Source organism: Neoarius graeffei, chromosome 4 (assembly GCF_027579695.1).
Source record: "Neoarius graeffei isolate fNeoGra1 chromosome 4, fNeoGra1.pri, whole genome shotgun sequence".
Classification (NCBI taxonomy): domain Eukaryota; kingdom Metazoa; phylum Chordata; class Actinopteri; order Siluriformes; family Ariidae; genus Neoarius; species Neoarius graeffei.
In genome coordinates this window covers 71,279,845-71,301,035 of record NC_083572.1, presented here as the reverse complement: position 1 = coordinate 71,301,035, position 21,191 = coordinate 71,279,845, and the positions used below count along the sequence as shown (strand labels likewise).

The window sequence follows — 21,191 nt, the reverse complement described above, 5'->3', positions numbered from 1 at the left end:
CAGTTAAACAAATGAGACAGAAATATTACACTTGCTCATTTATTTGAGGAAAATGATCCAATATTACATATCTGTGAGTGGCAAAAGTATGTGAACCTTTGCTTTCAGTATCTGGTGTGACCCCCTTGTGCAGCAATAACTGTAACTAAATGTTTGCGGTAACTGTTGATCAGTCCTGCACACCGGTTTGGAGGAATTTTAGCCCATTCCTCCATACAGAACAGCTTCAACTCTGGGATGTTGGTGGGTTTCCTCACATGAACTACTCACTTCAGGTCCTTCCACAACATTTTGATTGGATTAAGGTCAGGACTTTGACTTGGCCATTCCAAAACATTAACTTTCTTCTTCTTCTTTAACCATTCTTTGGTAGAACGACTTGTGTGCTTAGGGCCGTTGTCTTGCTGCATGGCCCACCTTCTCTTGAGATTCAGTTCATGGACAGATGTCCTGACATTTTCCTTTAGAATTCGCTGGTATAATTCAGAATTCATTGTTCCATCAATGATGGCAAGCCATCCTGGCCCAGATGCAGCAAAACAGGCCCAAACTATGATACTACCACCACCATGTTTCACAGATGGGATAAGGTTCTTATGCTGGAATGCAGTGTTTTCCTTTCTCCAAACATAACGCTTCTCATTTAAACCAAAAAGTTCTATTTTGGTCTCATCCGTCCACAAAACATTTGTCCAATAGCCTTCTGGCTTGTCCACATGATCTTTAGCAGACTGTGTAGACAAGCAGCAATGTTCTTTTTGGAGAGCAGTGGCTTTCTCCTTGCAGCCCTGCCATGCACACCATTGTTGTTCAGTGTTTTCCTGATGGTGGACTCATGAACATTAGCCAATGTGATAGAGGCCTTCAGTTGCATAGAAGTTACCCCGGGGTCCTTTGTGACCTCGCCGACTATTGCACGCCTTGCTCTTGGAGTGATCTTTGTTGGTCGCCCACTCCTGGGGAGGGTAACAATGGTCTTGAATTTCCTCCATTTGTACACAGTCTGTCTGTGGATTGGTGGAGTCCAAACTCTTTAGAGATGGTTCTGTAATGTTTTCCAGCCTGATGAGCATCAGCAACACTTTTTCTGAGGTCCACAGAAATCTCCTCTGTTCGTGCCATGATACACTTCCACAAACATCTGTTGTGAATATCAGACTTTGATAGATCCTTGTTCTTTAAATAAAACAGGGTGCCCACTCACACCTGATTGTCATCCCATTGATTGAAAACACCCGACTCTAATTTCACCTTCAAATTAACTGCTAATCCTAGAGGTTCACATACTTTTGCCACTCACAGATATGTAATATTGGATCATTTTCCTCAATAAATAAATGACCAAGTATAATATTTTTGTCTCATTTGATTAACTGGGTTCTCTTTATCTATCTTTAGGACTTGTGTGAAAATCCGATGATGTTTTAGGTCATATTTATGCAGAAATATAGAAAATTCTAAAGGGTTCACAAACTTTCAAGTACCACTGTACCTCTGTCTTGTCAGAGTTAAGCAGAAAGAAGTTAATAAGCATCCAATGTCTAATGTCCTTGACACATTCCTCAATTCTATTAAGCTGGTGTCTCATCTGGTTTTCCAGAAACATACAACTGTGTGTCATCAGCATAACAGTGGAAACTAATACCATGTTTATGAATAATATCACTCAGAGGTAACATATATAAAGAAAAAAGCAGTGGACCCAAGACAGAACCTTGTGGAACACCAAACTTTTCTTCAGTATGTCTAGAAAAATGTTCAGTATGTCTAGTAGAGTTGTGCGTTTGCATAAGCTAAAGTGAACTAAACATTTCCAATTCATATTTATGCGAGTTGAAGCCAATTGTTTACATTAGTTTGTATTGTCTAAATTTAAACACACCAATGAATACCAAATTTCTCATATAAATCAGGGGCATAGGGTGTGTGTGTGTGTGTGTGTGTGTGTGTGTCACACACTGACTGGCAGCCTGAGTACATTATGTAACAAAAAATTCTTTCACAGCATTTTGAAGGGAGATCTCACTGCGCTTCGGGCAGTGAAATCTCCTCTCCACCCTTTTATATGTTTTTCAATTTAATTCAGAGGTTTTACTGGGTTTAAAACATGGATTTTGGCTGTAAAAGTCACAGTTTTAATTTGTTTTTTTGCTGCTGCGCGCGCTCTAACGTCTAGAGTGGGGGAGCTCCTTATGACATCATCACTCCCATTCATTTCAATGGCACGGAATTTTACTGAAAAACGGGAATACCGGATGAACGACAAGGGGTAGCGCAACCATTTGAACAAGCACACCATTCCAGATCGGGCCCTACGTTTCAGCGTTGGAACGGTGTCCATCTCAAAAGCCCTAGGAGGAGTAGTGGATCCAAAAAACGAGGTGAAAACAAATAATAAAAATAAAACTTAAGAACAATAGTGTGCTCTCTCAAGCACACTAATTAGGTACTACCTAATAGTGGAGCTTCCATTCAAATTAAAACAAACATGCAACAGATGATGTACTTTGATGTGTTTCAATTTCATCACAAGAAGATAAATTTCTCCAAACTCGCATGTATATTATTCTTTTTATTACTATAAACTACAATGTGCTTTAGGGATTTATACCAAAATGTTTTGAAAACAAAAGATACACGATTCATGACTGGATTCGGGTCAACTTGTCAGATCCCGAAGGATTTCACAGTGATTTCATAAATCAACATCACTATTTAGAATTAAATGCCTACAACTCATCATTTCTATTAATTAATTTTTTACACGTTTTCTTTCTCTTTCAACTTGTCGCTTTTCTTGTGAAAGATTTCTTCGTCTTTCATGTCGTCTTTCCTTTTCTTCCTCTGTCAAAACTCTCTCTCTTCCCGGTTTTGACTTCATCTTTCTCTCCTTGATTAACTTGTTCTGACATCTTTTTAAAAAGTTTGTATTAAAGTTTGTAAAAATGATTATTATTTTGTTGTGCTGCTTGAGTTGTTCTCGGTGGAAAAACCCGATAAATATGAAATTATTTGGAGACAAAAATAAAAGTTATGTAGGTGCACTCGCGCTTCTAGTTCCGGCCAAAATCAAACAGCCAATCAGAATCGCGAGGGGCATGGACGGACGGACGCATACGGCTGGGATCCCTGTGTGTCCAAAAATTAACTCGATGGGTTACCATATTTTCTTAAGTATGGAGCTCTGCTATCAAGAAAGCAATAATGAAATTATAAACAGACACTGGATATTTGGGAAAAGATGGTAAAAGAATACAATATGAAGAGAGACATCAAATTATTAATTTGGCCTGCCCTGGATCCCAAATTTAAACCAGGAATCCATAATGTTGGATTCAGACAGTGGTAGGACAAGGGTATTTTTCCTGCTTCCAACACAACTTTGAGAACTGACTACTGTCCAATATATCCCACCCCTTGACAGGTGCCATTGTAACAATCAGAATCAAGTTTCAGAATCATTATCGAATTTATTGCCAAACATGTTCTCACATACAAGGAATTTGCTTTGGTGATTGGTGCTTGAACAGTTAAGATAGAAGAATAAAGAAAAAAAAAGTAGTAATATAAATAAAAAAAATAGGAAGAATCTAAAATATACAAATTTGAAAATTGGACATATTTAAGGGGTATATGCATGGAGTGTTGAAGTCCAAGCTGTACAATATGTCCCGGAATGTGCAAAAATAGGTCACAGGATGAAGGTGAAGAAGAGTCATAACATGAACATGTGAGAACAAGATGTGTGTGTAAGAGGTTAACCATACTCAAATGTTCTTCACTTCACCGGTCAATGGGTTTAATGGTTGAGGTTATGTAACTATATAACTTATATAGTTACATATAACCATATAGTATACTAGATAGTTACATAACTATAACTTTTTTTTAATCCGTCTATAAGACTTGGATAATGTGGAGCATCCATCATAGTGCCCATGTGCAAGTTATGACAACAGAAATTATCGTTTTTATAGAAATGTTTAACTATCACGGTTGCAGATAGTTAAACATTCTCTCTCTTTAACATACAAATCCACACTTTGATTTGTAAATAAAGAAAATAAACTTGTTTTGGTGACTCGTGGTCAATAGCTTTATGTAAGGTTTATCATTTCTGACGTATTTCATTAAACACCTCATATTAGCCCATCACTCACTGTAAAAAATGATTTGTTGTTTTAACTTAGTTAGTGCCCAGGCTGCCTTAAAATTGAGTTCACTGAAATTCACATAGTAAGTTAAATTGTTGTGAACTTACTATATTAATTTCAGTGAACTCAATTTTAAGGCAGCCCTTGCACTAACTTTAAGTTAAAACAACAAATCTTTTTTTTTTTTTTACAGTGTAACCATTAAACTAGCTGCCAAGGCGCTGAAATGATAACGCTTTCGAGGCTTATTTATGATCAGATGGGAAACATTTTGCTTTGTCTCTGTACAGTTCGTGCAAGAAGGACGTTCAATAGTTCGAACCACAACTAAATATAATGTCGAGTTTACAAACAATTCACTCGAAATACACCTATGTGACTTTTAACAACATATTTGTATAATCTATCAGTTTGTTTGACAGAGGAACTATAAAACACAGGAGGAAATACAATGAGTAACTCTGCCTTCCTTGTGCCCTTTAGCCTAGATATTATGGATACAGGAACACACTACAATAGGCTACAATTCACTTTTAAACGACCCCTAAATGTATAAAGGCTGGACTTACAGCTTCCCAGACAACATCCGAGACCAGCTCTTTCTGCTCTATCGTCTTCACGTTTGGAAGAATGGCACAACACATGTGACTATTTGAAGAAGGATGAGGCGGGGCTTACCTTTCGCCCGTAGTCAGCTGGGATAGGCTCTAGCTTGCCTGCGACCCTGTAGAACAGGATAAAGCGGCTAGAGGAGATGAGATGAGGTGGGGCTTATTTTAAGGACGTGGTCTTGCCCTCAGACCTCAAGTTCCTACGGTTGATGGTTATTATTTTAGGCATGTTTGTCATGTATCTGCCTTCTTTGTTAATCTCTCGTATATATTTGACTGCAAAACTGGATTTTGCAGTACTTTGTATTCATATTTGTTTCTTGACCATTGTTGAACACATTGGTCAGGAAATTGAAAAAGTAGCATATTATAAATACCTGGTTTTTTTACTGGATGAAAAGCTCTCATTTAAACTCCATGTAGAGAACTTGGTAAAGAAGTTAAGGGTTAAGTTTTTATTATAGAAATAGGGCTTGTTTTAATTTAAAAGTAAGGAAGGAATTTGTGGCTGCTACCTTTTTGTCTGTTGTGGATTATGGAGACATTCTTTATGTGCGTGCAGCAAAGTCTGTATTACGCTCACTGGACTCTGTTTATCATTCTGCCTTGCGCTTTCCCATAAAGGCTGAGTATTCTACACACCACTGTAGTTTATACAGTTTATCAGGTTGGCCTCCACTCTGTTTGTAGACAGCATCACTGGCTTATTTTCATTTATAAGGCAGTGATAGGATTGTTGCCCTCTTATTTATCAGTCTTCTCTCAAATAGAAAACAATAGGTACAATCTGAGGTCTAGCAATAGATAGTTTTCACATGATGTCACAGAGTCGGGGATTCCCTGGTGGCGGCCATCTTGCGGGGCTAGCTTACCGTACGGGTCACTGAGCACACATTGTAACGCGTGAGTTACATTCATTTATATCTCATCTCATCTCGTTATCTCTAGCCGCTTTATCCTTCTACAGGGTCGCAGGCAAGCTGGAGCCTATCCCAGCTGACTACGGGCGAAAGGCGGGGTACACCCTGGACAAGTCGCCAGGTCATCACAGGGCTGACACATAGACACAGACAACCATTCACACTCACATTCACACCTACGGTCAATTTAGAGTCACCAGTTAACCTAACCTGCATGTCTTTGGACCGTGGGGGAAACCGGAGCACCCGGAGGAAACCCACGTGGACACAGGGAGAACATACAAACTCCACACAGAAAGGCCCTTGCCGGCCACGGGGTTCGAACCCGGACCTTCTTGCTGTGAGGCGACAGCGCTAACCAATTCATTTATATATTATTTACATTTATAGTTACATTACTACTATTTAAAGCTAGCAATGGTCACACCTGTTGTATTCACGGCTGTCGTAATAGGTCAAATGATGAAGTCAAGCAGAGCTTTTATGTAATTCCCACTGTACGGGAGCACGAAGGCGAGCAGACAAAGAAACTCAGCATACAAAGGAGGAATCTATGGCTTGCGGGAATCAACCGCAAGGATTTTCAGCCTTCCAAACATGGCAGAGTCTGCTCCAATCATTTTATAAGTGGTAAGTTGTTTAAATAAACAATCAATTGTGTTTAAGTTTGTTTTTGGAAACCAAAACATCGTGTAAACAATCTCTAGAGAATGCCTAACTGGAACCGCTGAGTGTCCGTTTACATTGTAATGTACACTAATATCGCTCACGCAAGGGTCATTTTTGAAAAACATTTTAGGTCTATTCTATATGATTTGATTTGTGTTTAATCAACTTATTACAGTTGCATAACATTCAACAGTCTATTTAATGCTAGAATATATAAAGTTGTATATATCAGACAGCCTTTAAAGTTTGATGAAGTCAGTTTCAGGCTTTGGAGTTTGGTTAGGCTAAATCATATTAAACCATAGAGAAATATGGGCCTTCTACTCAGCCACCAGATGCAAAGTAATATTGCACAGTATTCATAATAGTAGTAAGACAGTTTCAGTAAGTAAAATACACGAGTGTGCCAAGTGATTGATAATTAAAAAAACAGGCTCAGATCAGTATGTCTCATGATTAGCAAATTGTCTTTTTTTGTTTTTTTTGCTTTTGTTTTTTTAACACCAATTTATTTATTTTTCAGGAACATCGAGTGACTTGTATGACACAACCAACCCTGATTGGGCACCTTCACGAAAACTGGCTGCAGAAAGTGTTAGTCCAGATCCAAAAGCAACCATGAAAAAGGTCACCAGGTATGAGAGGGCTAAAGCCAGGAAAGCAAAGAAGGAGCAGTTTGAAGCAGCTGGTGCACTTCTACAGTTGGCTTCATTCGTAGAAGAGCCTCAACACTTTGCCGAGTCCACACCAAGTACATGCAAGGAAGAAACAGTGGATGTGGGTACAGAAAGCACAAAAGACACCTCAGCCTCCATATGTAATCTTGACATTTGCCAGAAAACTGCAACAGAGTGTCAAAGACTGCTCAGCGAAAATTTAGAACTGAAATCCATGGTTGACGATTCAAAAATAACACTGGACTCTTTCCGTGACAATAACGTCAAAGTGAACTATTACACAGGACTTCCAAGTTTTCAGACTTTGCTTGTTTTGTTTGAATTTATTTCTCCTTTTATTCCAGAGAGCTCCAGATCAACACTAAGTAAATTTCAAAAAATGTTACTGGTTCTAATGAAATTAAGACACAACTTTCCTGTGCAAGACTTGGGTTACAGGTTTGGTGTTTCACAAGCAGCTGTTTCTAGGACTTTTGTCACTGTGATTCATGTAATGTATGAAAGATTGAAATCCTTTATTTACTGGCCAGAGAGAGAACATTTGCAGTTATCTATGCCAATGGAGTTTAGAAAACATTTTGGTGTAAAAGTCTGTGTCATTATAGATTGTTTTGAGATATTTATCGAACGACCATCAAATTTGTCAGCAAGAGCAAAAACCTGGTCTTCATATAAACACCACAACACCGTGAAATATCTCATTGGGGTAACACCACAGGGTTCAGTGTCATTTTTGTCAAAGGGCTGGAGTGGGCGTGCAAGTGACAAGCATATTACTGAAAATGGTGGAATTTTAGAGAAATTGTTGCCTGGGGATCTAATTTTGGCAGACAGGGGTTTTGACATTGCAGACAGTGTCGGGCTAAAGTGTGCACAGGTTAAAATTCCTGCCTTCACAAAGGGTAGATCCCAACTGTCTGCACTTGATGTTGAAAACACAAGGAATATTTCTCATGTTCGCATACATGTCGAGCGAGTAATAGGGTTAGTGAGAAATAAGTACACCATATTGTCTGGTATGGTACCTATTGATTATTTGTTGACATCAGAAAATGAAATCCCAACTATTGACCAGATTGTTACAGTCTGTTGTTGTCTAGGAAATTTATGTGGTTCTGTTGTGCCTTTCAATTAAAAGGAAAAAAACACAGCAAGTAACAGACTGAAGATGTTCATTTATTTTACAGGTACAAAATGTTAGAATATATTAATGTTAACAATATTGGGTCATTTCTGATGCACATATATGCAGTGCAAAGTGTCAGATGGTTTGAATAAAGATATTACATTTCATAGATACAATCTTGCAGGGTTCATTTTGTGGAATTTTTCACACCTTTAGTTTTCTTGAACTGGGGAAGTTTTCTACAGTCAGGACAATACCAGGCAGTTTTAATACTTGGCACGCGCTTATAATTCATGCATTTCACATGGAATGAACCATACACACAGTTTCATTTCTGCAAGATACTATTCGATCACCTGTTGGCTGGTACGGCTGTTTACAATAACAGATTATTTAAGACACATTTGGCTGTTGAACAAAATCAATTTGTTTTGAGGCAGACAATGAACCAAATGCATGAGCATTAAAATCTCTCAAAATGTTACATGTGTTCTGATCTTGGGGAATGTTTACTTTACAAGGCTGGGGTCTGGAATAAAATTTGCCAACAAGCTCAGGCAGTAATACCTGCACAAAGAATTTCTTGGATTTTTCAATGATATTGTTCCACAAATCTTCATCTGGTTCAAGTCTTTCAACATGCATGTCTTTCCCTGTCCAAACAACAAAATAACCAAATTCTTTGTTGCTAACAAATATTTGAGTTTGAACTTGGTAATAATATTGGTGAAACTTTTTGAGCATCAGTGAACTATTACTTTGTTCCAAACAGGACTTTTCTTCAAGAATATCTGTAAATGATGACTCCTTATAACAATAAGGACATTTGACCTCTACTATCCATTTCCATAGCAGTTACATGATATAACAGCATCTGGAGTTGCACCCATATGGATATTTCGGATTCAGCATTAGCTCACTTTTCTCGCATTTGAAATTCTCATGAGAATTATTCACAACTTCACAGAAAGCATCAAGTGCAATTTTTTCATGTTCACAACCCCATTTTGTTGCTTTTGTGGCAAAAGATACAGAATTTGGATAATAGATAGCCTTGATCAGACTCTTGGAAGGATTTTCAACATTAGTTGAACACACCGCTTTCATACGAGATGCTGTGATTCTCCCAGCCCTAAACCTAAACCACAATTTACTACAGGACTGATCCTTCATTTCTAATTCTACATTAATACATTGACTTTCAGACACATTTATTGTTTCAAATTTGTTCATACAATGTTCAATTAATTCCTCTTTTGATGCTCCAGCATACTCTTCATTATAAAGTTCTGTCAGAATATTTGGGAATGTTTCTCCAAGTGATGATGGGACAAAATGTTCTGAATAACTTGGCATGACTGACAAAAGCACAGCATTGTCTTTTGTTGCAAAGAGTTTTTCTAAAAACACTGCAGATTCTTCACTAGTGGGTTGTAGGATTTCTGGAAGTTTCTGTGATCCTTGGTCAGTTGAAGGCGTTTGAGGTGTTCTATATGATAGTGTGTTGTCCAGCTTCCTCTTCAATGATTGGTGAGACTGGAAGTCAATGTTTTGAATTTCACTATACTCCACCTTCGACAGACTACTTGGAAGAAGCCAGTAAGCAGGCACCTGTGTCACGGTTTGGGAATTTCGGACCTGCACTGCAGCATCAACTGCAAAAATGAGTGCCCCAACATGACTGCACACCTCACCCAAACCGGCCATGCATGTGCAGTGTCCTGCAAGGATGACCCCATCCTCTTGCACAATTGCCCATGGTAATAAGGGTGGGTCACTCAATCGCTGGGAATGTTTTACCTGCAAAATGTGAAAAATACAATGTGTAAGCTGTCATTCACATTTTCACACCAAAAAATTAGGGGCTTATATTTAGATTATAATCTCATCTCATTATCTCTAGCCGCTTTATCCTTCTACAGGGTCGCAGGCAAGCTGGAGCCTATCCCAGCTGACTACGGGCGAAAGGCGGGGTACACCCTGGACAAGTCGCCAGGTCATCACAGGGCTGACACATAGACACAGACAACCATTCACACTCACGGTCAATTTAGAGTCACCAGTTAACCTAACCTGCATGTCTTTGGACTGTGGGGGAAACCAGAGCACCCGGAGGAAACCCACATGGACACGGGGAGAACACACAAACTCCACACAGAAAGGCCCTCGCCGGCCCCGGGGCTCGAACCCAGGACCTTCTTGCTGTGAGGCGACAGCGCTAACCACTACACCACCGTGCCACCTAGATTATAATTATGTAGAATATTTGATATATACATATTCATGTATTATGATATAAATTTAAATTTATAAAAACATTTGGTACAAGGCTGCAAACATATGATTATTACTGGCCTATAAATTGTCATATTTATCATAACAAACACAAAATGTAACAAGCCTACATACCAGTTAATTATATTACAAAGTTTATACTGACATGGTACTGTAATACCACTAATGGATGTAAAATTTGTCTTAAATCAACTCGATATTATACACACACATATATTTATATGCAGTGTTGAGAGCTCTAAAATTCCAATGTTTACATACCTTGGCTGTAATTAGGACACGGCTCTCACTGGTTTTTATATGGCGGACTTCGCGGACCCAACCACAGACAAAATAATTGTATGACTCTAGCGACTTGTATGCTTTGAGGTCGTCAAGTGTGTAGGCGCTTTTAGTATTTACGAAATAGTTCACAATATCAGGGTACGATATGGATGGCAGCCCTGCATAGCCGGTAGTGGCGATGGTCCGTTTTGTTTGCCCCCCACGATGGTAGCTGGGGGGCGTTCCCTGGGATGCCATGACGTCAGTGAAAACTATCTATAGCATTCTTTTTACTACACCTCCTGTACGATCTGAATTTGGTAAAACTGCCTCCCGTTACAATTCTCCTTCAACCTGGAATGCTCTGCAGAAACAGTTGAAGCTAAGCACTTTTATCTCACTGAATGAGTTTAAATTGTATGTATCAGAGGCCTTCAGCTATGTGTGATTGTATGTAGTTTACTGTTCTGATCTTTTGTTTTTTGTTTGTGGTTTCTTATGCTGTTTGTTGTATGATGTCTTGGTTGTATGTTATATTCTTGCGTTATATTTTCTTTACTGTATTTAATTTTTGTTCTGTTACATAGGTGTTTTATGTTGCTGTGTAATGTGTGATTTTGTGTGGTGTTTTTGTGTAATATGGTGTGCTCTGCTTTTGCATTCTTATGTCTGTATTAATTGGTGTTTGTTGCTGTTTGTGTGTTTTAGCTTTGTTTGATGTTGGTTTATTTGTCTTTTTGTAAATGAGGTTTCTCTATTTTTTACTTAAATTTTAAAGTGTTGCCTTTCTTGGCCAGGGACCATTTGGAAAAAGACAGTAGTCTCAATATGACTCCCCTGGTTAAATAAAGGATAAATAAATAAAAATAAATAAAACAAATGATGATTGAGGGGGAAAAAAGACTCGGAGGTCCATGGTCTCAATTTCATCTCCAGATGGAAACAAGCGATTAAAAGATATTAAACAGTTCCAATTGTTTTATGGGATTGCTCAAATATCATGAAGTTATAGGCAGTGGTGGATGGAAAACTGACCTGTGACCATGGAAAGCCAAAAGGATAAAATATAAACTTGCCATGGAATATAGTAAGAATATGGGGCTGCAAAAGTTGGTATACAGTAAGGATTATTCCAGTATTACCAGTATTATAATTGTGGTGCTAGATTTCATTTAATACTAGAATTTGGGGGGCGGCACGGTGGTGTAGTGGTTAGCACTCTCGCCTCACAGCAAGAAGGTCCGGGTTCGAGCCCCGTGGCCGGCGAGGGCCTTTCTGTGTGGAGTTTGCATGTTCTCCCCGTGTCTGCGTGGGTTTACTCCGGGTGCTCCGGTTTCCCCCACAGTCCAAAGACATGCAGGTTAGGTTAACTGGTGACTCTAAATTGACCGTAGGTGTGAATGTGAGTGTGAATGGTTGTCTGTGTCTATGTGTCAGCCCTGTGATGACCTGGCGACTTGTCCAGGGTGTACCCCGCCTTTCGCCCGTAGTCAGCTGGGATAGGCTCCAGCTTGCCTGCGACCCTGTAGAAGGATAAAGTGGCTAGAGATAATGAGATGAGAGATGAGATTCCCAACTTTTCTGGAAATGTGGTTAGTAGATGTTAAAGACATCAAAAGTGTAATAGGGAAATGAGTGATGAACTCTGAGCAAGTAGACATTTCACACATCGGCGCAGGAGAACTTGATTGTCCAGCAAGTATTCATAAAGGATTTCTTGATAAAATAGAGGATATTAAAAGTATTAAAAGAGGAGCCTATCGATTCTGAGCAGCTGAAAGATACACTGATATCGGCAATTGATATGTTACTGAAGGTACAGTGGTCCTTCATTAGTTTTCAGAGAGCTGCACTTTTTGCCAGACCCAGTCTCTGATATTTATGGAAATAGCTACCTTTCATTCAAGGAGGTGTATGGAGCAGAGACAAATGACTCTGAACGCCTCAGCCTCCATCTTAAGCCACAGCCAACTGCTAATGACAAGCATGGGAAAGGGTTATTAGTGGCTGACCGAACGTGACATATTGTCCACTGTGCTGAGTATGGAAAACCTAGAGTCATACAGTATATGCTCATCGTAGACTAACACAAGATGAGAGAAAAGCAAGTTCAGGAAGAACTGTTTGTATGTGGAAGTCAAATCTTTGAAGATGGGTCACATGCAGACAATATTGGAGTGACGGATGGTATGAGATGCAGTCACCCTGTTGATACAACTTTCTACGCTGGGAATACAGCTCTTTTTCCTGACGTATGCTATCATTGTAGAAACAATGACATTGTATCATCACCAGAAATGCAACAGAGGACATTGGAATTTGGCATTGTGTGGCCTATCTGTGGAGGATGTCTATTGCAGGGAAAAGAAATTGCCTGAAGAAATGCTGTGAATAAAGTGAAGACATGCAAGTTTTACTTTTTTTGTCTGTAGAAACGCTGTTAAGGTTACCAACAAAAAAGAAAGGGAACTTTGAAATATCAGAAGTAAACAGAATAATTGAAAGGAAGACATATCGAAGAGTTGTTTATCACAGATCATTAAAAGTTAAAAGACTGTACAAATGTGAACATTATAAATCCCCTAAAGTGAACATGACAGGTATGAACTTATCTAATGGAAAATATATCACTTTAAAGGATTTGATATCAAATTTTGAATTGCTAATTGTTTTTTCTTGAAATATTATGCAAGTTTTACAAATTTGTGGTTTATCAATAAATTAACATAATCCACTGCCCTTATTCACAAAAATTCTTGTTTTATGAAAATACTAAGAGAAAAATACTTTTTTTCAGATAGCACGTAAGGTTTCTTATGAATTAAAATAGTAGCATTTATTCTTTTATACATGCATATTACAAACTGAAAAATATTAACCAAATGTTTCAGTATGATAATTGAATACCTACCACTTTATGAAGGTTTTTCACTTGTATAGCAATTCAATAAGTGAAATAATTCATCCAAAAATGTTTGTGTGGCACGGTGGTGTAGTGGTTAGCACTGTTGCCCTGCAGCAAGAAGGTTCTGGGCTCGAGCCCAGCGGCTGACAGGGGCCTTTCTGTGTGGAGTTTGCATGTTATCCTCATGTCTGTGTGGGTTTCCTCTGGGTGCTCTTGTTTCCCACCACAGTTCAAAGGCATGAGGTGGCCTTAGGCAGATGTGTCCTTGAGCAAGGTACCTAACCCCCGGGTGCTGTAGTATGGCTGCTCACTGCTCTGGGTGTGTATGTTCACTGCTTCAGATGGGTTCAATGCAGAGGATGAATCTCACCTGTGCTTGAAGTGCGCATGTGACAAAAAAAGGCGGCTTCTTCTTCCTTGAGTGAGACACCTAACCCCCAACTGCTCACTGGGCTGGCCACCCACTGCTCTGGCTAGATGTGTGTTCACTGCTTCAGATGGATTAAATGCAGACAGGACTTTCACAAGTGTATGTGTGATGAATAAAGTTCCTCTTGTGAATTCTAGCTATATATATATATATATATATATATATATATATATATATATATATGGGCGGCACGGTGGTGTAGTGGTTAGCGCTGTCGCCTCACAGCAAGAAGGTCCTGGGTTCGAGCCCTGGGGCCGGCGAGGGCCTTTCTGTGTGGAGTTTGCATGTTCTCCCCGTGTCCGCGTGGGTTTCCTCCGGGTGCTCCGGTTTCCCCCACAGTCCAAAGACATGCAGGTTAGGTTAACTGGTGACTCTAAATTGACCGTAGATGTGAGTGTGAATGGTTGTCTGTGTCTATGTGTCAGCCCTGTGATGACCTGGCGACTTGTCCAGGGTGTACCCCGCCTTTCGCCCATAGTCAGCTGGGATAGGCTCCAGCTTGCCTGCGACCCTGTAGAAGGATAAAGCGGCTAGAGATAATGAGATGATATATATATATATATATATATATAAAATATCTCTCACAACCCTGATTCCAAAAAAGTTGGGACAAAGTACAAATTGTAAATAAAAACAGAATGCAATAATTTACAAATCTCAAAAACTGGTATTGTATTCACAATAGAACATAGACAACATATCAAATGTTGAAAGTGAGACATTTTGAAATTTCATGACAGCAACACATCTCAAAAAAGTTGGGACAGGGGCAATAAGAGACTGGAAAAGTTAAAGGTACAAAAAAGGAACAGCTGGAGGACCAAATTGCAACTCATTAGGTCAATTGGCAATAGGTCATTAACATGACTGGGTATAAAAAAAGCATTTTGGAGTGGCAGTGACTCTCAGAAGTAAAGATGGGAAGGGGATCACAAATCCCCCTAATACTGCGCCAACAAATAGTGGAGCAATATCAGAAAGGAGTTCGACAGTGTAAAATTGCAAAGAGTTTGAACATATCATCAGCTACAGTGCATAATATCATCAAAAGATTCAGAGAATCTGGAAGAACCTCTGTGCGTAAGGGTCAAGGCCGGAAAACCATACTGGGTGCCCGTGATCTTCGGGCCCTTAGACGGCACTGCATCACATACAGGCATGCTTCTGTATTGGAAATCACAAAATGGGCTCAGGAATATTTCCAGAGAACATTATCTGTGAACACAATTCACCGTGCCATCTGCGGTTGCCAGCTAAAACTCAATAGTTCAAAGAAGAAGCTGTATCTAAACATTATCCAGATGCGCAGATGTCTTCTCTGGGCCAAAGCTCATTTAAAATGGACTGTGGCAAAGTGGAAAACTGTTCTGTGGTCAGACGAATCAAAATTTGAAGTTCTTTATGGAAATCAGGGATGCTGTGTCATTCGGACTAAAGAGGAGAAGGACGACCCAAGTTATCAGCGCTCAGTTGAGAAGCCTGCATCTCTGATGGTATGGGGTTGCATTAGTGCGTGTGGCATGGGCAGCTTACACATCTGGAAAGACACCACCATCAATGCTGAAAGGTATATCCAGGTTTTAGAGCAACATATGCTCCCATCCAGACGATGTCTCTTTCAGGGAAGACCTTGCATTTTCCAACATGACAATGCCAAACCACATACTGCATCAATTACAGCATCATGGCTACGTAGAAGAAGGGTCCAGGTACTGAACTGGCCAGCCTGCAGTCCAGATCTTTCACCCATAGAAAACATTTGGCGCCTCATAAAATGGAAGATACGACAAAGACCTAAGACAGTTGAGCAACTAGAATCCTACATTAGACAAGAATGGGTTAACACCTATCCCTAAACTTGAGCAACTTGTCTCCTCAGTCCCCAGACATTTACAGACTGTTGTAAAGAGAAAAAGGGATGTCTCACAGTGGTAAACATGGCCTTGTCCCAACGTTTTTGAGATGTGTTATGAAATTTAAAATCACCTAATTTTTCTCTTTAAATGATACATTTTCTCTGTTTAAACATTTGATATGTCATCTATGTTCTATTCTGAATCAAATATGGAATTTTGAAACTTCCACATCATTGCATTCTGTTTTTATTTACAATTCGCACTTTGTCCCAACTTTTTTGGAATCGGGGTTTATATATATATATATATATATATATATATATATATATATATATATATACAGTGGTGCTTGAAAGTTTGTGAACCCTTTAGAATTTTCTATATTTCTGCATAAATAGGACCTAAAACAATCAGATTTTCACACAAGTCCTACAAGTAAATAAAGAGAACCCAGTTAAACAAATGAGACAAAAATATGATACTTGGTCATTTATTTACTGAGGAAAATGATCCAACATTACATATCTGTGAGTGGCAAAAGTACAGTATGTGAACCTTTGCTTTCAGTATCTGGTGTGACCCCCTTGTGCAGCAATAACTGCATCTAAATGTTTCCGGTAACTGTTGATCAGTCCTGCACACCGGCTTGGAGGAATTTTAGCCCATTCCTCCGTACAGAACAGCTTCAACTCTGGGATGTTGGTGGGTTTCCTCACATGAACTGCTTGCTTCAGGTTCTTCCACAACATTTCGATTGGGTTAAGGTCAGGACTTTGACTTGGCCATTCCAAAACATTAGCTTTATTCTTCTTTAACCATACTTTAGTAGAACGACTTGTGTGCTTAGGGTCATTGTCTTGCTGCATGACCCACCTTCTCTTGAGATTCAGTTCATGGACAGATGTCCTGACATTTTCCTTTAGAATGCACTGGTATAATTCAGAATTCATTGTTCCATCAGTGATGGCAAGCCATCCTGGCCCAGATGCAGCAAAACAGGCCCAAACCATGATACTACCACCACCATGTTTCACAGATAGGTTAAGGTTCTTATGCTGGAATGCAGTGTTTTCCTTTCTCCAAACATAACGCTTCTCATTTAAACCAAAAAGTTCTATTTTGGTCTCATCCAGCCACAAAACATTTTTCCAATAGCCTTCTGGCTTGTCCACATGATCTTTAGCAAACTGCAGATGAGCAGCAATGTTCTTTTTGGAGAGCAGTGGTTTTCTCCTTGCAACCCTGCCATGCACACCATTGTTGTTCAGTGTTTTCCTGATGGTCAACTCATGAACATTAATGTTAGCCAATGTGAGAGAGGCCTTCACTTGCTTAGAAGTTACCCTGGGGTCCTTTGTGACCTCGCTGACTATTACACGCCTTGCTCTTGGAGTGATCTTTGTTGGTCGACCACTCCTGGGGAGGGTAACAATGGTCTTGAATTTCCTCCATTTGTACACAATCTGTCTGACTGTGGATTGGTGGAGTCCAAACTCTTTAGAGATGGTTTTGTAACCTTTTCTAGCCTGATGAGCATCAACAATGCTTTTTCTGAGGTCCTCAGAAATCTCCTTTGTTCGTGCCATGATACACTTCCACAAACGTGTTGTGAAGATCAGACTTTGATAGATCCCTGTTCTTTAAATAAAACAGGGTGCCCACTCACACCTCATTGTCATCCCATTGACTGAAAATGCCTGACTCTAATTTCACCTTCAAATTAACTGCTAATCCTAGAGGTTCACATACTTTTGCCACTCACAGATATGTAATATTGGATCATTTTCCTCAATAAATACATGACTGTGGCAGCGGGGGCGTGGTCAAGCGCCGGTCTGTGACAGGAGGGCGGAGTCAGGGAAGGTAAGTGGCAGAATCACTACACCTGAGAGCAATTAACCTGTGTTTGTGTGTCTTCCCAGTGACCGCACCCTATATCAGGAGGGAGAGCGAGAGCGGAGGGAGCTCATCCCTAAACCAGACGCCGGTTGTGTGTGTGTGTCTGTATTAGTCACTGGATATTGTTAGACTGAAAAGTGTGGCAATAAAGCCTAGTTGTAAACCTGATTTCTGTCCTGCCATCCTCTGTGCTCCACCCACGCATAGGGAACATACCACAGTGGTGCCGAAACCCGGGAAAGTGGAGCACCAACCCAGCAGCCCCATGGAATCCTCCCCGTTCGCCGACCTGGTCCACTCCCTTGCCACGGCTCAGCAAAGCCAGCACCAGGCGCTCGTCACACTCCAAAAGGAACAAGAGTGGCGCTTCGAAGCCCTGGTGCTGGCCCAGCAGGAAGATTGCGAGGCGTTCCGGCATCTCCTTGCGTCGGCGGGGTCCACCAGCACTCCGGCTGCGGGCCCGTCTCCCCTCACTGTCACCAAGATGGGCCCGCAGGACGACCCCGAGGCATTCCTCACGTTATTTGAACAGGTCGCCGAAGCCTCGGGGTGGCCAATGGAGCAGTGCGCGGCGCGCCTCCTCCCCCTGCTAACGGGAGAGGCACAGCTGGCCGCGCTACAGCTCCCTGCCGACCGCCGGCTGGCCTACGCGGACCTCCGCCGGGCCGTCCTCCAGCGCGTGGGGCGCACACCGGAACAACAGCGCCAGCGCTTCTGCGCGCTGCGATTGGAGGAAGTCGGCCGGCCGTTCGCGTTCAGCCAGCAGCTCCGGGACGCCTGCTGGCGGTGGTTGAGGGCCAACGATCGTGACGCCGAGGGAATCATCGACCAGGTGGTACTGGAACAGTTCATTGCCCGCTTACCAGCAGGAACTGCGGAGTGGGTCCAGTGCCACCGCCCGGCGTCGCTGGATCAGGCAGTCGAGCTGGCGGAGGATCATCTGGCGGCTGTCCCGGTGGCAGGACAGCAGATGGCATCTTCTCTTCTCTCCTCTTCTCTCTCTCTCTCTCTCCCCCTCCTCCTGTGTCCCGTCCTCGCCCCATTCCCCCACCGCGGAGGCGGGGGCCGGCACCACCCCAGCCGGCCCGCCGCACCCGTGGTGCCCTCCCGTTTCTCCCTTCTGTGTCTGTCTCTCCCCCACCTCAGGTGAGTGAGCCCCAGATCACCGGTGCAGAGGGAAAGCCCGGGCCGGTTTGCTGGCGCTGCGGGGAGCTGTGCCACCTTCAACAGCAGTGCACAGCAATGGAAGTGGGCACGGTGGTTCGGATCCCCGACGCGCCAGAGGCCGCCGTCGATCGGCCCGGAGCGTATCGCATACCGGTGAGCATCCAAGGGGCTACATATCAGGCGTTGGTGGATTCTGGTTGTAATCAGACCTCAATTCGCCAAAGCCTGGTTCAAAACAAGTCATTGGGGGGAGCACAAGGGGTGAAGGTGTTGTGTGTGCACGGGGATGTTCACCGCTACCCTTTGGTGTCGGTCCACATTATTTTCAGAGGGGAAAAATTTATAGTGAAGGCTGTGGTTAATCCTCGCCTTACCCACTCTTTAATTTTGGGGACTGATTGGCCGGGATTTCGGGGTTTAATGACGCACCTAGTAGAGAGTGGGTCTTGCCATTTTACAGGGGGAGGTCCCGGTGTCGCTTTGGCGGGAGCAGCTGTCACAGAGCCATCTACGTCATCTCCGCGTCAGAGTGAGGAGCCGCCGGCTCCTCCCCTCTCTATTGGGGAATCCCTCGCGGATTTCCCATTAGAGCAGTCGCGAGACGAGACTCTGCGGCATGCGTTTGAGCAAGTGAGAGTAATCGATGGTCAAACGGTCCAGCCGAACGCCACCCCGTCCTTCCCCTACTTCGCGATTATGAAGGATAGATTATACCGAGTGACGCAGGACACTCAAACTAAAGAGCGAGTCACGCAGCTTTTAATTCCAAAGAGCCGCCGGGAATTGGTATTCCAGGCGGCTCACTTTAATCCCATGGCTGGACACTTGGGGCAGGATAAAACACGAGCCCGAATAATGGCCCAATTCTATTGGCCGGGGATTCGCGGCGATGTCCGTAGGTGGTGTACGGCATGCCACGAATGCCAATTAGTAAATCCAGCAGCCATTCCAAAAGCGCCTTTGCGCCCTCTACCGTTAATCGAGACCCCGTTTGAGAGAATTGGGATGGATCTCGTCGGGCCATTAGATCGGTCAGCACGAGGGTACCGCTTTATATTAGTTCTGGTGGACTATGCAACGCGATACCCGGAAGCAGTGCCTCTGCGCAATATCTCAGCATGCAGTATTGCAGAGGCACTCTTCCGCATCATCTCCCGAGTTGGAATCCTGAAAGAGATTCTGACTGATCAAGGCACTACGTTTATGTCACGAACACTGCGCGAACTGTATGGGTTATTGGGGATTAAGCCGATCCGCACCAGCGTGTATCACCCACAAATGGACGGTTTAGTCGAACGGTTCAACCGCACCCTCAAAAATATTATTAAGAAATTTGTAAGTGAGGACGCACGTAATTGGGATAAGTGGCTCGAACCCTTGCTGTTCTCAGTGCGAGAGGTACCCCAAGCCGCCACGGGGTTCTCCCCGTTCGAATTATTATATGGGCGTAAGCCGCGCGGCATCCTGGACGTGCTGCAGGAAAATTGGGAGGAGGGACCTTCACAAAGTAAGAACGAAATTCAGTACATTATGGACCTGTGCGCAAAACTCCACACGCTCACCCACCTAACTCAGGAGAATTTGCGGCAGGCCCAGGAATGGCAAGCCGGCCTGTACAACAAGGGTACGCGCCTTAGAGAGTTCACACCGGGAGATAAGGTACTTGTACTATTGCCCACGTCGAGCTCCAAATTGATTGCCAAGTGGCAAGGACCCTTTGAGGTCACACGGCGAGTCGGGGACGTCGACTATGAGGTGAGGTGAACGGACAGGGGTGGGGCGCTACAGATTTACCACCTCAATCTGCTTAAACTCTGGAATGAGGAGGTCCCCGTGGCGTTGGTGTCGGTGGTTCCGGAGAAGGCGGAGCTGGGGCCGGAGGTTCAAAAAGGGACATTGGCATCACGTACCTCTCCGGTCCCCTGTGGAGACCACCTCTCCCCGACCCAACTCACGGAGGTCGCCCAGTTGCAGACCAAGTTTTCGGATGTGTTCTCACCCCTGCCCGGTCGCACTAACCTCATAGAGCACCACATAGAGACGCCCCCGGGGGTGGTAGTGCGTAGCCGCCCTTACAGGCTACCCGAACACAAAAAGAAGGTGGTTCGGGAAGAACTTCAGACCATGCTCGAAATGGGCATCGTCGAGGAGTCCCACAGTGACTGGAGCAGCCTGGTGGTCTTGGTACCCAAGGCCGACGGGTCGGTCCGGTTCTGTG

General features: G+C 42.5%; 2 protein-coding genes across 17 annotated transcripts in view; both read right to left on the bottom strand.

Annotated features, from left to right (window-relative positions):
- Positions 1-4,822, bottom strand: part of LOC132885199 (sodium- and chloride-dependent GABA transporter 2-like) — a 124,732-nt gene extending 119,910 nt beyond the window's left edge. For all 16 annotated transcript variants that reach the window (XR_009654561.1, XR_009654560.1, XR_009654562.1 and 13 more), the window contains exon 1: positions 4,724-4,822. Coding sequence is in view for 11 of the 16 variants with exons in the window: in XM_060919579.1 (XP_060775562.1) it covers positions 4,724-4,740 (17 nt within the window). In the remaining 5 variants the exon portion in view is untranslated. The remainder of the gene's footprint in view (positions 1-4,723) is intronic.
- Positions 4,823-8,252: 3,430 nt separating this feature from the next.
- The window catches only part of LOC132884458 (uncharacterized), a 42,806-nt gene continuing 29,867 nt past the window's right edge, over positions 8,253-21,191 (bottom strand). The window contains exon 2 of the mRNA XM_060918309.1: positions 8,253-9,957. Within this exon, the coding sequence (XP_060774292.1) occupies positions 9,013-9,957 (945 nt within the window). The 3' untranslated portion in view covers positions 8,253-9,012. The remainder of the gene's footprint in view (positions 9,958-21,191) is intronic.